The 17,194-nt window shown below is 44.6% G+C and overlaps 1 protein-coding gene across 2 annotated transcripts; it reads right to left on the bottom strand.

Annotated features, from left to right (window-relative positions):
• Window positions 1-13,841: 13,841 nt before the first annotated feature.
• LOC123403160 (tRNA (carboxymethyluridine(34)-5-O)-methyltransferase) lies at window positions 13,842-16,747 on the bottom strand. 2 transcript variants are annotated; one of them, XM_045097120.1, is made up of 3 exons: window positions 16,652-16,747; window positions 15,328-16,474; window positions 13,842-14,260 (listed from the first exon to the last, which is right to left on the bottom strand). In XM_045097120.1, exons 2-3 carry the CDS (start codon window positions 16,380-16,382, stop codon window positions 14,176-14,178), a joined length of 1,140 nt encoding a protein of 379 aa, XP_044953055.1. In that variant the 5' UTR covers window positions 16,383-16,474; window positions 16,652-16,747; the 3' UTR covers window positions 13,842-14,175. The 2 variants fall into 2 exon arrangements, with proteins under 2 accessions (XP_044953055.1, XP_044953056.1); XM_045097121.1 differs by lacking the exon at window positions 13,842-14,260 and having other exon boundaries at window positions 14,267-16,517; window positions 16,652-16,711.
• Window positions 16,748-17,194: the final 447 nt, after the last annotated feature.

Below are 17,194 nucleotides of genomic sequence, written 5' to 3'. Positions count from 1 at the left end.
CAACCCTCTATGCTTTCCAGAAATTCTACATTATTTCTGATCAACAATATGTCAATCACATATTCTAATCAGAAATTCTATAGTGCTCCCATTCACTTCTTTCGAAATACAAGTTTCTCATAAACTTTGTATAAAACCAAAAACTTTGATCATCTCATCAAAGCGTATATGCTAACTCCGAGATGGTTGATCCTGTCCATAGAAGGATCGCTGGAGCTTGCATACTTGTTAGCATCCTTAGGATCGACATAACCTTCTGGTTGTATCACATACAACATTTCCTCAAGGAAACTGTCGAGGAAACAATGTTTTGACATCCTATCTGGAAGATTCCATAAATAATGCAGCAACTGCTAATATAATTCCAACTGGCTTTTAGCATCGCTATGAGTGAGAAAGTCTCATCATAGTCAAGTCTTTGAACTTGTCTGAAACATGTTTGTGACAAGTCAAGCTTTCTTAATGGTGACTTTTCACCATCATCGTATGTCTTCCTTTTAAAGATCCATCTGTACTCCTTACGACCATCAAGTAGTTCTTCCAAAGTCTACACTTTGTTTTCATACATGGATCCTCTTTCGGATTTCATGGCCTCTGGCCATTTGTCGGAATTCGGGCCCACCATCGCTTCTCCATAGTTCGTAGGTTCATTGTTGTCCGACAACATGACCTCCAAGACAAGGTTACCGTACCACTCTGGAGCAGTACGTGACCTTGTCGACCTACTAGGTTTGTAGTAACTTGATCCGAAGCTTCATGATCACTATCATCAGCTTCCACTTCAATTGGGGTAGGTGCCACAGGAACAACTTCCTGCGCCCTGCTACACACTGGTTGAAGCGACGGTTCAGTAACCTCATCAAGTTTCCACCATCCTCCCACTCAATTCTTTCGAGAGAAACCTTTTCTCGAGAATGGACCCGTTTCTAGAAACAAACACATTGCTTCCACATCTGAGATAGGAGATATACCCAACTGTTTTGGGTATCCTATGAAGATGCATTTATCCGATTTGGGTTCGAGCTTATCAGAATGACAATTTTTGCACATAAGCGTCGCAACCCCAAACTTTTAATAAACGATAGCTTAGGTCTCAACAAACCATAATTCATACGGTGTCATCTCAACAGAATTACGTGGTGCCCTATTTAAAGTGAATGCGGTTGTCTCTAATGCCTAACCCAAAAACGATAGTGGTAATTTGATAAGAGACATCATAGTATGGACCATATCCAATAGGGTGTGACTATGACGTTCACACACACCATCACACTATGGTGTTCCAGGTGGCATTAGTTGTGAAACGTTTTCCACACTGTCTTAATTGTGTACCAAACTCGCAACTCGGATATTCATCCCTACGATCCTATCGTAGACATTTTATCCTCTTGTCATGATGATCTTCAACTTCACTCTGAAATTACTTGAACCTTTCATTAATTCAGACGTGTGTTTCATCAAGCAAATATACTAGTATCTACTCAAATCACCTCTGAAGTAAGAAGATCTTCATACATAAAAAATGTATTCATTCTAATAAGTTACTTTCTTGTTCCATCTCACTGGAAAAAGACGCCTTCAGTCATCTTGCCCGTGTGGTATGATTTGCATGTCTCAAGCGATTCAAAATCAAGTGAGTCCAAACAATCCATCTGCATGGAGTTTCTTCATGCGTTTATACCAATAGACATGGTTCGCATATCTCAAACCTTTCAAAAACGAGTTAGTCCAAAGATCCATCAACATGGAGCTTCTAAATGCGTTTTATACAAATATGACTCAAGTGGCAATGCCACAAGTAAGTGGTATTATCATTACTACTTGGTATCTTTTGGCATCAATATTATGAACATGTGTATCACTACGATCAAGATTCAATAAACCATTCATTTTAGGTGCAAGGCCATTGAAGGTATTATTAAAATAAACACACTAACCATTATTCTCTTTAAATGAATAATCGTATTGCGATAAACACAATCTAATCATGTCTATGCTCAACGCAAACACCAAATAACAATTATTTAGGTTTAACACTAATCTCGGTGGTAGAGGGAGCATGCGATGTTTGATCACATCAACCTTCAAAACACTTCCAACACATATCTTCACCTTGCCTTTAGCTAGTCTCTGTTTATTCTGTAGCTTTTATTTCGAGTTACTAACACTTAGCAACCAGACCGGTGTCTAATACCCTGGTGCTACTAGGAGTACTAGTAAAGTACACATCAGTATCATGTATATCCAATATACATTTGCCAGCCTTCTCATCTACCAAGTAACTAGGGTAGTTCCTCTCCAGTGACTATTCCCCTCATAATAGAAGCACTTAGTCTCGGGTTTGGTTTTAACCTTGGGTTTCTTCACTAGAGCGGCAACTGGTTTGCCTTCCATGAAGTATCCCTTCTTGCACTTGCCCTTCTTGAAACTAGTGGTTTTACTAACCATCAACAATTGATGCTCCTTTTTTATTTCTACTTTCGCGGTGTCAAACATCACGAATAGCTCAAGGATCGTCGTATCTATCCCTAATATGTCATAGTTCATCACAAAGCTCTAGTAGCTTGGTGGCAGTGACTTTGGAGAACCATAACTATCTCATGTGGAAGATTAACTCCCACTCGATTCAAGATATTGTAGCACTCAGACAATTTGAGCACATGCTCAACGATTGATCTTTTCTCCCTTACTTTGTAGACAAAGAATCTTGTCAGAGGTCTCATACCTCTCAACAAGGGCATGAGCCTGAAATCCCAATTTCATCCCTTGGAACATCTCGTATGTCCCGCGACGTTCGAAACGTCTTCATCGCCTCAATTGTAGGCCATTTAAGCATTATGCACTGAACTATCATGTAGTCATCAAAAACGTGTATGTCAGATGTTCGCAACATCTACAGACGACGCTTGGGGTTTAGCACACTGAGTGGTGCATTAAGGACATAAGTCTTTTGTGCAGCAATGAGGACAATCCTCAGTTTACGGACCTAGTCCGCATTATTGCTACTATCATCTTCCAACAAAATTTTCTCTAGGAACATATTAAAACCAGTAGAGCTACAGCGCAAGCTACAACATAATTTGCAAAGACCTTTTGACTATGTTCATGATAATGAGTTCAATTAATCATATTACTTAAGAACTCCCACTCAAATTGACATCCCTCTAGTCATTCGAGTGACGCATGATCCAAATTCACAAACTCAAGTCCGATCATCACGTGAGTTGAGTTTAGCTTCAATGGTGAACATCTCCATGTTGATCATATCAACTATATGATTCATGCTCGACCTTTCGGTCTCTTGTGTTCCGAGGCCATGTATGTACATGCTAGGCTCGTCAAGTTTAACCCGAGTGTTCCGCGTGTGCAACTGTTTTGCAGCCGTTGTATGTGAACGTTGAGTCTATCACACCCGCTCATCACGTGGTGTCTCGAAATGACGAAATGTCGCAACAGTGCACAGTCGGGGAGAACAAAATTTTATCTTGAAATTTTAGTGAGGGATCACCTTATAATGCTACCGTCATCCTAAGCAAAATAAGGTGCATAAAAGGATTAACATCACATGCAAATCATAAGTGACATGATATGGCCACGAACTTGTGCTTCTTGATCTCCATCACCAAAGCACCGGCATGATATCCATCGTCACTGGTGCCTCACCATGATCTTCATCATCATGATCTCTATCATCATGCTGCCATCAAGGTTGTTGCGTTATCTGTGTTGTGACTACTAAAGCTACTGCCTAGCGATATAGCAAGAGCATATGCAAGTGCGGAATAAATTTAAAGACAACCCTATGACTCCTGCCGGTTGCCGTAGCATCGATGTACAAGTCGATATTTAACTATTACAACATGATCATATCATACATCCAATATATCATATCATGTCATTGACCATATCATATCACAAGCATACATGAAAAACAAGTTAGACGTCCTCTAATTTGTTGTTGCAAATTTTACGTGGCTGCTATGGGTATCTAGTATGATCGCATCTTACTTACGCAAAGTCACAACGGTGATATGCAAATTGTTATTTAACCTTCTCCAAGGACCGCCTCGGTCAAATGCGATTCAACTAAGAAACAGACACCCGCTAGTCATCTTTATGCAACAAGTTGCATGTCAGTCGATGAAACCGGTGTCTCGTAAGCGTACGAGTAAAGTTGGTCCGGGCCGCTTAAAGCCAACAATACCGCCAAATCAAGAAAAGACTAAGGAGGGCAGTAAATTGAACATCAACGCTCAAAAACTCTTTTGTTTTCTACTCGAGATATCATCTACGCATGAACCTAGATCATGATGCCACTGTTGGGGAATGTTGCATGGGAAACAAAAAAATTCCTACGCACACGCAATACCTATCCATGGTGATGATCATCTACGAGAGGGGAGAGTGAATATACATACCCTTGTAGATCGCTAAGTGGAAGTGTATATAACGTGGTTGATGTAGTGGAACATCTTTGCAATTCAAATCGCAACCCATCCCTTGATTTCATCACGATCCGTCCCACGATCCGTCCCATGATCCCATCACGATCCATCCCGATCTAGTGCCGAACGGACGGCACCTCCGCATTCAGCACACGTACAGCTCGATGACAATCTCCGCCTTCTTGATCCAGCAAGAGGGGCGAAGAGGTAGATGAGTTCTCCAGCACGGCGGCGTGGTGGTGGTGGTGGTGAACTAATTCAGCAGGGATTCACCTAAGCACCGCCGAATTAGACTAGAGGATAAACTGATCTAGATGAAGTAGAGGGAGCATGTGGCAATTAGGGTTAGCCCTCGCCTCTAAAACCTCTAGTATATATAGGAGGAAGAGGAGGGGAGGCTGCCTTGGCCCCTCCTCCAAGGAGAGGTTTGGCCGAGCCAACAAGGGGGGAAGCCACCTCCCACAAGGGAGGTGGAATCCTATTAGGACTCCTTCCTAATTTAAAAACTCTTTCCACCTTTTGGCTTTTTGCTTTATTCCTCCACTCCAACCGCATGGACTCTTAGGGGAGGCTTTGGCCAGCCCACTAGGGGCTGGTCTACCTCCTCTCACAACCCATGAAGCCTTTGGGTCGTCACACCCCTCCCGGTGGTCCCCCGTACCCTCCCGGCACTCCCGATACACTACCGTTGAGCCTGAAACTTTTCTGGTGACCAAAACAGTACTTCCTATATATCAATATTTACCTCCAGAACATTCTGGAGCTCCTCGTGACTTCCAGAATCTCATCTGGGACTCCGAACAACCTTCAGTCAACAACAACTATAACTCAACTATACTGAAACGTCACTGAACCTTAAGTGTGCAGACCGTGCGGGTTCCAGAACTATGTAGACATGACCTGAGACACTCCTTGGTCAATAACCAATAGCGGGACCTGGATGCCCATATTGGCTCCTACATATTTTACAAAGATTTCTATCGATTGAACCTCTATGTCAAGGATTCAGTTAATCCCGTATGATGTTCCCTTTGTCCTTCGGTATGTTACTTGCCCGAGATTCGACCGTCGGTATCTCCATACCTAGTTCAATATCGTTACCGGCAAGTCTCTTTACTCATTCCTTAATACAATATCCCATGACTAACTCCTTAGTCACATTGCTTGCAAGGCTTGTTGTGATGTTGTATTACCGAGTGGGCCCCGAGATACCTCTCCGTAACACTGAGTGACAAATCCCAGTCTTGATCCACGCCAACCCAACAGACACCTTCGGAGATACATGTAGAGCACCTTTATAGTCACCCAGTAAAGTTGCGACGTTTTATACGTTGAGTCTTCCTTCGGAGATACAAGGTATTCCTCCGGTGTCCGGGAGTTGCATGATCTCATGGTCATAGGAACAGATACATTGACATGCAGAAACCAGTAGCAATAAACTGACACGATCTTATGCGACGTTTACAGTTTGGGTCTTGTCCATCACATCATTCTCCTAATGATGTGATCTCGTTATCAAGTTTTTTTTTCAAAAAGGAGGCATCGCCCCGGCCTCTGCATCGAGTGATCTCGTTATCAAGTGACAACACTTTTCTATGGCCAGGAAACCTTGACCATATTTGATCAACGAGCTAGTCAACTAGAGGCTCACCAGGGACAATATGTTGTCTATGTATCCACACATGTATTTGAGTTTCCAATCAATACAATTCTAGCATGGATAATAAATGATTATCATGAACAAGGAAATATAATAATAACCAATTTATTATTGCCTCTGGGGCATATTTCCAACAAAGAGCGGTCTCACAAGGCGATGGCCCCTCTCCCGCCATGGGATCAATCTCACTCCCCCAAGATGGATCTAGCAATGCGCTGACTGTCATTCCTACGGAGGTGGCTCCAAGTCCTCTGCCCAAGAAAGATCTCAAGAGAACCAGGACCACCATCGCTCGAGGTGACAAAGGTCCCAGGAAGAACACCGTCGTTAACAAGCTTTCAGATGTGCGTTTGGCGGGCCCCCATGTAGGGTCGAGCCTAGCGCAATGATTCTGCTGTGCTGGAACTGTTGGGGGGGCTCGCAAACCCGATACAGTTCGAGAGCTTCGCGACATGGCGAAGCAGTTTTCTCCTCTATACTTTGCATTGTGGAAACTCAAATAGAGGGTAGTAGAGTTGAGAAGCTAACTTATACTCTAGCTTTTAATAAAAGCTTTGCTATTAATAGTTCTGGTAGAAGTGGTGGAACCGATTTGTTCTGGGATGATTGAATAAAGCTCGAGGTGATTGGTTACTCCGAGTACCATGTTGATGTTGAGGTTGATTCTCTGAATAACACTAAAGCCAAGTTCACTTTTGTCTATGGAGAAGCACAGGTTAGTGAACGACACACAACTTGGGACATGCTAAGGGGGATTGCGAGCACGAGCCTGCTGCCTGGGCTGTTCTAGGCAATTTTAATGAAGTTCTACACACCCATGAACATGATGGGGTGGGGAACAAAAACCAAGCACAAATGTACGCCTTTCATGACGCCCTGGATACTTGTGGCCTCGCTGATATCGGGTACCAGGGGAACACCTGGCCTTTGAGAAGAAGGTTGTCGGCGGTATCTTCACGCAAATTAGGCTAGACCGTTATGTCGCTTCCCGGAGTGGCCGCTCTCTTTCCCCAATGCTAAGCTGGCGCACAAGAACTCGGTGATGTCAGATCATGCAGCCATAGTTCTCATGCTCGAAGTTGACCATGCATGCAAAGGGAGGCCCCGGTACTTTAAATACGATATACTAATATGCGAGCACCCAGGGCCGGCCCTGGGGGGGCGAACAGGGCGGCCGCCCCGGGCCCCCAAAAGTCAAGGGCCCCCTCCTAGGTATCAGCTATGTATACGTACAGGCTAGGGTTTCCTACCGAGCGTCCGACACCGAGAAGAAAAACAAGTCAACAAGCCTGAATACGTGAAAGGAAAGCCAGGACTCATCAGAAGATAATACGTGAAACAAATCGCTGGATTCCCGGTTTCAGTTTCCTTTTCCTTCGGATCTTCGTCAGACGTCAGTTTGTTTCCTTTTACTCGCCGTCTTCGACTCTCTGCCCATCTGGCGACTCTGGCCGTCTTGCCGTCTCGCGACTCTCGCCGTCTTGCCGTCCTGCGTCTGTGGCCTGCGCGGCGCCCTCTGCCTGAGGCAGAGTATCTCCTGAGCAGTCTACCTGACGAAGAATCTGCATGTTAATAGTACTATCAACCAAGCATAGCATACACCATCACGCCCAGCCGCCCAGGCCAGATCATCATTCATCAAATCCTCAAATCTGCATGTTCTGAAATCTGCAGGTTCAGAAATCATCATCTGACGAACGAAAGTACAGGTCTGCATGTTCACAAATCCTCAAATCGCCTCTATCTACAGACTACAACTCTCTTGTCTCACGTCCACACTTGTTTATTGTTCTTCCTTTTTTTCTAATCCCAATTCCTGAAATTAACAGATCAATACGGAATAGGGAATTGTTGGCAGGGTGATTAAATCATTGAGCATTTGAGCAAACGTAGTTTACAGAGAGAAGGTACTATTACTATGCTCTGTATTCGTAATTAGTCTAATATTTTTAATAAGATTTGTGCTAATTGTAAAAGGTAATTGTTCCTTTCAATTTCAGCAAGGTCATGTCAGGTTTTGGTAGAAAATATCCATAATGTCAATCAGGATCCCTTCTTAGATATTATAAGAGCAAGACGAGCCCTTCAAGAAATCCATAGGAGTTGGCGATAGTTCTTGCAGATGACCAACATAATGTCAATCAGGAAGATGATGGCCATACTACTACAGAAGACAATGTTGACATCAACATGGATGATACCAATGTGAGTGATCATGATCCCATATTTAATTCATCAGCGGCAGAATTTGCTAGTGTTGATGAGGAACCGGTTATTACTGCGGATATTTATGATCCAATTAATTGGGGTAGTCTTGATAACAAAGCAAGGGATATATTAGTGGAAAAGGGACCTAAAAAGGAAGAAGAAAGTACTAAATATCATTTGGATGAAACTTCACGACATTTTTCGTACAACCATTACTCAAGAAAAATGAGCAATGGAGAGGTGCGCGATAGGAGATGGTTAGTTTTTTCAAAACAAGCAAATAAAGTGTTTTGTTTTTGTTGTAAAATTTTCAATTTCGATAAATGCAAGGGCCCCAGAATATGATGATTACTAGTTAGACATTTATAAAGACCCCGAAGGGTCCCAGAATATAGTTTCGCCCCGGGCCCCTGAAAACTCAGGACCGGCCCTGCGAGCACCACCCAGATTTCCCCAATGTTATATCGGGGCAGTGGGGCAACTCAAAAGCTTCCTTGGTGGCGGTTTTGCATGATAAGCTGCAGGATTTATCGCGTGGATTGTAAACATGGGATCGCACAGAGTTCAACTGTGTGCTGGGGGAAATTAAAAAAATTAAATCTCATCTTGAGGTGGCACGTGCACAGCCAGGGCGGATTGGTCCGTCTCCCATTGAGCAAAAACAATTTGACCGGTTAGTAGATCAATATCATCGGGAGGAGATGCTTTGGCAGCAAAGAGCGAGGCTGGAGTGGCTGGCCCACGGAGACAAAAATACCTACTTCTTCCACCTCAGATCGAGTCGAAGAAGAAAAAAGAATAAGATAAAAGCCCTGATGCGACCTGGCGGTAGCCTCACGAAGGATAATAACGAGTTGGCGACCTTGACGAGTAATTTCTATAAAAATCTCTATACCTCCGAGGGTGTCCACAACATGGAGAGAGTCCTTGACACATTCCCTTGCAGGCTTATGGTTGAGATGAACGCGCAGCTCAGTGCTCCTTATTCCCAGCAGGAAGTGAAAGATGCCCTCTTCCAAATGTTCCCAATTAAAGCACTAGGGCTTGACGGGTTCCCGACTCACTTTTTCCAACACCACTGGGATGTTTGTGGGACGAGGTAACAAAGGTCATTTTTCGCATAGTTGAAGGAACAGAATCTGCAGCGTGCATTAATGAGACCATCATTGTGCTTATACCAAAGGTAAAAAGTCCCACACAGTTAACTCAGTTCGGTCCCATATCACTTTGCAATGTCCTTTATAAAATTGCATCCAAGGTGATCTCTAACCGCCTTACGCTGGTACTCCCTGAAATAATCTATGTGGAATAGTCGGCCTTTGTTCCTCGAAGGTTGATCACTGATAATATAATTGCAGCACATGAGTGTCTTCACTTTATGAAAAGAAACAAGGCATGAAAGCTTCTGCATTGTGCTTTGAAGCTGGATATCATGAAGGCCTATGACAGGGTGGAATGGCCTTATTTGCAGGCCATCATGTTGAAACTGGGATTCACACAAAGATGAGTTGACATAGTCATGGTCATGGTCACATCAGTCCAATTTTGAGTTATGTTTAATGGAAGCAGATTGCAGCGGTTTACTCCCTCACGGGAAATTAAACAAAGAAATCCAATTTCCCCTTACTTATTCTTGCTAGCAGCAGAGGGCCTTTCGTGCCTATTAAAATGAAAAGCTAAGTCATCAAATCTTCGTTGTCTGCAAGTGGCACCTTCGGAGCCACCTGTGAATCACCTCCTATTTGCACATGACAGCGTGTTGTTCTTCAAGGCTAGCACTATGGGTGCAGATGAGGTCAACCAATTGTTGTATCATTACTACAAAGCAACGAGTCAAAGAAATAACTATGGAAAATCCATGATATTTTTCAGCAAGGGGGTAGCAGAGAATGTGTGAGCAGAAATTAAAGGCTTACTGCAGGTCCCAAATGAAACCTTGAACGAAAAGTACCTTCGAATGCCATCTGATGTGGGAACGTTGAAGAACGGAGCTTTTAAGTTTCTGAAGGACCGTTTATGGGGCAAAATTCAAGGCTGGATAGAGAAGATGTTATCTAGTGCTCGGAAGGACGTACTAGTAAAATCGGTAGCCCAGGCGGTTCTGGTGTTTTCCATGTAGTGCTTCAAGCTCCCCAGAGGGCTCTATGAACATCTAAACATGCTAATACGGCAGTTCTGGTGGGGCTCCAAGTATGGTCATCGTAAGCCTCATTTAGTCTCCTGGAAAGATATAACACAACCCAAGGCAATGGGGATTGGGGTTCAAAAATTTTGAGCTATTCAATCTAGCAATGCTTGCTAAGCAGGGGTGGCGCATCCTCCAGTGGTGTGACTCCCTGAGTGCCAGAATTCTGAAGGGAGTTTATTTCCCTACAACTTCTATCTTACATGCAAACATTGGATCCCACCCTAGCCAAATCTGGAGGTCCATCATGAAAGGAGTGGAAGTTCTAAAACAAGGCCTTATTAAGCGCATCAGCAATGGAGTGACCACAGATGTTTGGGAAGAGAACTGGATCCCCAGGAATGAAATGTCACGCCCGTTTGGCAGTAGGGTTGCAAACCCTCCCAGGTTAGCGACAGAGTTTATCGATCACACAACAACAACGTGGGGTAGACAGCGAGTTGAACACACTTTCTTACCCATTGAAGTCCCTCAGATTATGGCGATCCCCATATGTACCAGAAATATTGATGACTACTAGGCCTGGAACTTTGAAAGAAATGGTGTGTTCTCAGTTCGATCGACATATAGAATGCTCGTTTCGACTCGACGGCACAGAGAAGCGTGGCTTGCCGGCACCTCGAGACCATCCAGTAGGAACAAAGAGGAAAAATCATGGAAACAACGCTGGACCACTCAGGTTCCAGCAAAGGTGAGGATGTTCCTGTGGCGACTCTCAAAACAGTCGCTACCCACCAAGGATGTAAGAGCACACTCGCACATGTCGCTCACTAGCTCCTGCGGGCTGTGTGGATCGCCCGACTCGTGGAGGCATTCTCTCATCGAGTGCTCAATGGCATGATGCATTTGGGCTCTCGAAGATGGAGACATAGTAGACCAGCCGGTCTTCATAACAGAGCTAAGGGCAAAGTATTTGATCTTTTCACCAATGGAGGCGTTAGCCCATGCAGATTTTGTTCGACTAGCGGTTACCTTATGGTCTACCTGGACGGCACGCAGGAAATTCATTCACGAAGGAATTAGCCGAAGTCCTCAAGCGACGCATATGTTCATCCAGCGCTTCATATCCGAGCTTGATATGATCCATGAGAAGAAATAGACGAACTTGTACCAAGCCCCTCGACAGCCTAGATAGGCACATGCAAAGCCAAGTGCACCCCAAACGGGATATGCTAAAATACACACTGACGGAGCTGTGCTACGGAACCGTGGCAGTTCTTGTGCTGTTGTATACCGCGACAATGCTGGTAATTTCCTTGGCAGTTTGACTCTAGTTATTGATGGCTAGATCGATCCGGCTACGCTTGAAGTGATCGCATGCAGAGAGGCGTTGGCCCTTGCGGAGGATCTATTACTCCATGATTTTGTTATCTCTTCGGATTGCAAGCATGTGGTGAATGACATCAGATGGGGCAACCAGGGGCGATATGGCTCCATCATCGCAGAAATTAAACTTCGAGTTGTTAGTTTTCGTTGTGATTTTATTTTTGAAGGGCGAGCCATTAATGGCGAGGCCCATAGTTTAGCTAAGCACTCTCTTAATCTTGATCCGGTGAGCCATGTTTGGCTGGCCAACCCGCATGATCCGAAATGTATCTCACTTCATGTGGATTATCATCAATAAAGCTTTAGCTTTTCCCTTAAAGAAAAAATTAAACTCCCTAGGATTGGAGACCTCACAATCAGTTGAGGTCTCTAATTGGAATCTGGTCACCCAATTTTGATCGGGTCAACCATCTCTCGCTTAATTATTTTAATTAACTATGATCTCTTATTTCATGGAGAGATTAAATATTGACTTTCATTAAGATTTTAACTGGGTCAACAATGTTTCAAATAAATTGGAAGCAACCGATCTATAAAAACTTATCAATCCTAGACACCCTCTCATCACCTAGAAAAAAACAGCGTCAACATATAATATTAATAGCATCAATATAGTATATGCAGCCACTGACGCAGAAATTTTTTCCACTTAAATATGAGTTGATTAATAGATCACAAAATCACACCGCAAAAGCCCACTAAAACACCGCATTACATGAATAAAAAAAAAGACACTCCATCATCTTCCCCCTAACCAAAGCTAATACTCACTCGGTTCTAAAATTTAAGGTGTATTAGTTTATTGAAAAGTCAACCATTTTTAAAACTTCGACCAAGTTCACACATGAAAATATCGACATCTATAATACTAAATAATAAAATATAAAAAAATATTTCATGATGAATCTAAGAATCCAGTTTGATATTATGGATGATGATATATTTTTTATAAAAACATGATCAAATTTTAAATAGGTTTGACTTTTTAAAAAACTAATACATCATATATTTTAAGATAGATTGAGTATAAAATTATGAAAATGCAAAAAATATCAACAACACAGCAAAGTGCGTCCAACTCTTTAGTACCTGGACTAAAGCAGCGAGAAGATCATCCGGCCTTGGATCACGAAACGGCAACGGTGACTTCCTCTTCTCCTACCTCTGGCCCCCTCCTTCCATCTCCTAGTTACTAGCGATCTGTACCTCAAATTAGCTACTCAAACTCAGTAATTCGGCCCTATTGGTCGATTATCAGTTGGGACAATAACATCTAGTATCAGAGCCTTCTCACCACCCGTCCAAATTCGCCCAAAACTCTGCCTATTTTTTTTTCCAACACACCATTCTTTCCACCATCATGCATCATGAGCTGAAAGCTTACCTGATGAGTTCGAGGAGAAGACGAAGGCACGGTACGATAGGCAGTCTACACTACACGACGCACTGCTCTCCAAGCTCCTCGTGGGCATCTTGACCCCGGAACCTACGTCACGTCAGTCGATGACGGCCTCACCGACGCCACCTCTATCCCGGCGGTCATTTCCGACATCTTCATCGCCAACAATCAGACTGAGGATGCTCACGCGGTTGCTCATGATCCACCCCCTGTCTGCATTGAGAGGGCGCCCATCACCTGTTCGACGGAGTGCCCGATCCAGGTCGTCACCGTCACCAGCGTCGACAAGGTCCACGGCGCCGACACAACTGTCCGCCTCGAGCCCGCGGTCGACCAATTCCACCAGGAGGTCGAGCAGCTCACGCATGCGCCTTCCATCAGCACCAACAACGCCTGTGCGCCGTGCACCAGCGGGAACGAGCCGGCTATCGCCGAGGACCCACCCACCTGGCAGCGGCAAGACACTAGTACGTCAAGGATCAACGACTGACAATGGTGACAGTGTTCACCATTGGCAGACGCCTGTTTGGGCTCTGCCACTAAACGCATACGCAGCATCAAGGATCACACAAGAAAATGACTGAATGCTAGTGACAGTGTTCACCGACTTTTTTTTTAAAGTTCCATTATGCAGTACACCAAAAATAGCACACAAGCAACCCATGCCGATTCACGAGCTTCCATAGTTTGCAAGGCAGCACATGACTTGTGCAAAGTCAGGCCAGATGCCCCCTGAAACATCTAGACGGCCACAAAAAAAAAACTTATGTTCAGCGGCCACAAACAAGACAAGGGAGATGAGCGGCATTGCCAAGGACATCCGTCGAATCGACAAGATTGTTGCATGTGTCCGACATCCGGACTCAAAATCGTGCCCTCGCGGAGTTGTACTAGCAGCTGACGGTCCTACAAGACACGAGGATACATTCTCCGGCATCGTTTTGCCTGCGGCTCAAAGCTTCTCCAGAACTATGCACCAGTTGGATTTGTCGTAGAATTGGTCGGCAATGGCTGCATTTTTCATGCCAGCAACTAGCCTGAAATGGCGACACAACAAATGCAAGATGTTATTCTCAATCAGAAGACCATAGCTGAAGCAAAACGAAAGCAGATGATGGATGCCACTTTCTTTGTTTAATGGCTAATAATGCAGTAACATGATAATGGCATGGAACCAAATGAGCCATAAGGTGGTACCAATAGGTGACCCTTTCTGGAAAATCTTTACTAAAGAAAGATACAACCAAAGAGGTCACCCTTTCTGGAAAATCATTACTCACGAAAGATAAAAAGAACGCCATAGCCATCAGATCGCATGTAAAGCTCACATTTCCCATTTTGTCGCACAATTGTTTGCCTAACCAAATGAGCATGTTGATATGCACAAGTGTACTGTATGGTACTATCTAGAGTAAAAGATAGATCATGTGTGACATCTCTGAACAAATAAAAATAGGATGACGTGACTTAGTTGTCAAGTTAGCGCTATGAAGTAGAAAGACTCTATGATACCTCTAAGTGTCGCGGATTTAGTACTAAATCAGTACAAATTTTGTACAAGATCAACGACACTTATTTTGGCATGCTACTTTCTGTCTTTGTTTAATGGCTCATAATGCAGTAACATGATAATGGTATGGAACCAAATGAGCCATAAGATGGTAGCAATAGGTCACCCTTTCTGGAAAATCTTTACTCAAGAAAGATACAACAAAAGAGGTCACCCTTTCTGAAACTGAAGAAAGATACAACAAAAGAACGCCATAGCCATCAAATCGCATGTATAGCTCACATTTCCCAATTTGTCGCGCAATTGTTTGCCTAACCAAATGAGCATGTTGATATGCACAAGTGTACTGTATGGTACTATCTAGAGTAAAAGTTGCATCATGTGTGACATCTCTGAACAAATAAATATAGGATGATGTGACTTAGCTGTCAAGTTAACGCTATGAAGTAGAAAGACTGTATGATACCTCTAGTATGGTGATTCCAAAAACATGACATTATTTAACATCTTCACTTGTGCAGGTTCACGAATAATAAGAGGACTAAAAGAAAAGAAGCATTTTTCATGTGAATGTTCAGGTTAAGAAAACTCCACCTTTGAAGTTCTCCTTCGACAAAAATGTGATAATAACGGTTGTAGACCACAGTACCCTTCTTATCATCTTTCTTTGCCAATCCATTCTGTAGAGCAGCAGCAGATGCACCGCCAATTTCTGCTCGGTGAAATGGTAGATGCCAAGGAACAAAGTACTCCTGCTGGGTTTTGTCATGCTCATCCATAATTAAGGTCTTATCCTCCAAACCATCAAAACTATTTTTCAGCCGATCATCCATTTGCTTGACGGCGCCCGTGTCTTCATCGGTCTCTTCAATGCTATCTAGCATAGTAGCAGATTTGTTACGCACCATCGGACTGCTTGGATCAACCCACTCTTCATTATACTTGTCGCACAAGGGAGTCCACTTGTTAAGAAGCGACCTGTCTTCCTGCTCCACAGCCCAAACAGTGATCAGCACAAGACCACCTCTCTTGACAACACGGATCAACTCTTGTATGGCTTTCCTCCGCCTGTCCTCGGTACTCAGATGATGCAACACCGCAATTGAAATTGCGGCGTCAGCAACGTTTTCCCTGTACGGGAGATTGACGGCATCGGCGACCAACACCTCGTGCCCCCTCCCAGCGCATATCTCTATAAGCGGCGGGCTTATATCGCAGCCTATGTAGAAGCACTCAGGATTGAAGCCCAAATACTTGCCGTTGCCGCAGCCGGCATCCAGCACGACGGACCCTGGCCTCAGCGCGTTGAGGAACCCCGCAACCTTGGGCCACTTGGCGAACCGTGTCGAGCTGAAGTGAGGGGCTATGGCATCGTAGACACGGTGCACGTACTTCTTCTCGATGTCCGGTGTGGACTGGACACCTGGGGAGCAGCCGTGGTCCTTCCCCTCGGCGAGTGGCGTGTCCTGGCCATCTGAATTTCCATCACCCGACCTCATGGTACAGCTGGGGCTAACAGTACTATTACCTAGGTAAGCTGGATCCCAACAAGAGAATTCTGCCCGATGAAGTTTCGAGCTACACGGATTGGATGCAGAGATGGCTCGGCGAGGGCTTCTTGTTGCTATCCTCGAAAGTATCTGGATCATACAATGATGAGTGCAGCTCGTCGACGAGTCCGCGAACACCTCCTGTCTCCCGGCGAGCCCCCGTCCGTACGACCCTTGCGGCCGCGGCGTTCCTGTCAAGAGTGCGTGAATTTGGTTACTCGAGCTGGTGAGCGCCTGAACGAATCACAGAAACCATACACACTTCAGGCGAGCAGATCTAGAGAAGAACGGAACCACGACGCCATACTCTTCTGCGAGCAGATCTAAAGAGGTGGGGGGGGGGGGGGGGGGGTGAGAGGAAGGCATACCTGCTGCCGGCGTGGCACGGCGAGGAAGGAGGCGGGGATGACCGCTCGGGCGTAGGCGCCCGCGGCGAGCGAGGAGGCGACTCCGGGAGGGTGGGAGCAGGGGCGGCTACCGGCGGCGGTTCGGCCTTGGATGGATGCAGGCGCGCGGCGGGGATGACGATTTCGGCAGCGCGAGGGGAGGGAAGGTCCACGGTGGGTTGTTGGATTGGGCCTTTCTTTTTTGCCGGGCATGGCCTTTATGCCGGTGTAGTGCGCGGCCCATCAGCACCACTAACTCCACTACCCACCTCTGAAGCAGCGAATCCTCAAAAAAAAAAAAAACTCTGAACCAGCGAACACTTACATTGGTGCTTTCCTTAAAACAAAAGCTTGACATTCGTGCTCGTATTTTTTAAGTTTATAATAGTAGGACTTTTATTGATGTGTGCTTAGTAAAAGAAAACGTTTGTGTTAATTCCGAGATGTTTGTGATCACTTCTTTAATTTCAAAATGTTATGTTGGCTCAGTATCTCGAAGACACTCATAGGGATAGAGTTTTTTTA

The sequence above is a fragment of the Hordeum vulgare genome, chromosome 6H (assembly GCF_904849725.1).
Source record: "Hordeum vulgare subsp. vulgare chromosome 6H, MorexV3_pseudomolecules_assembly, whole genome shotgun sequence".
Taxonomy (NCBI): domain Eukaryota; kingdom Viridiplantae; phylum Streptophyta; class Magnoliopsida; order Poales; family Poaceae; genus Hordeum; species Hordeum vulgare.
This window is presented reverse-complemented; position numbering and strand designations above follow the sequence as displayed.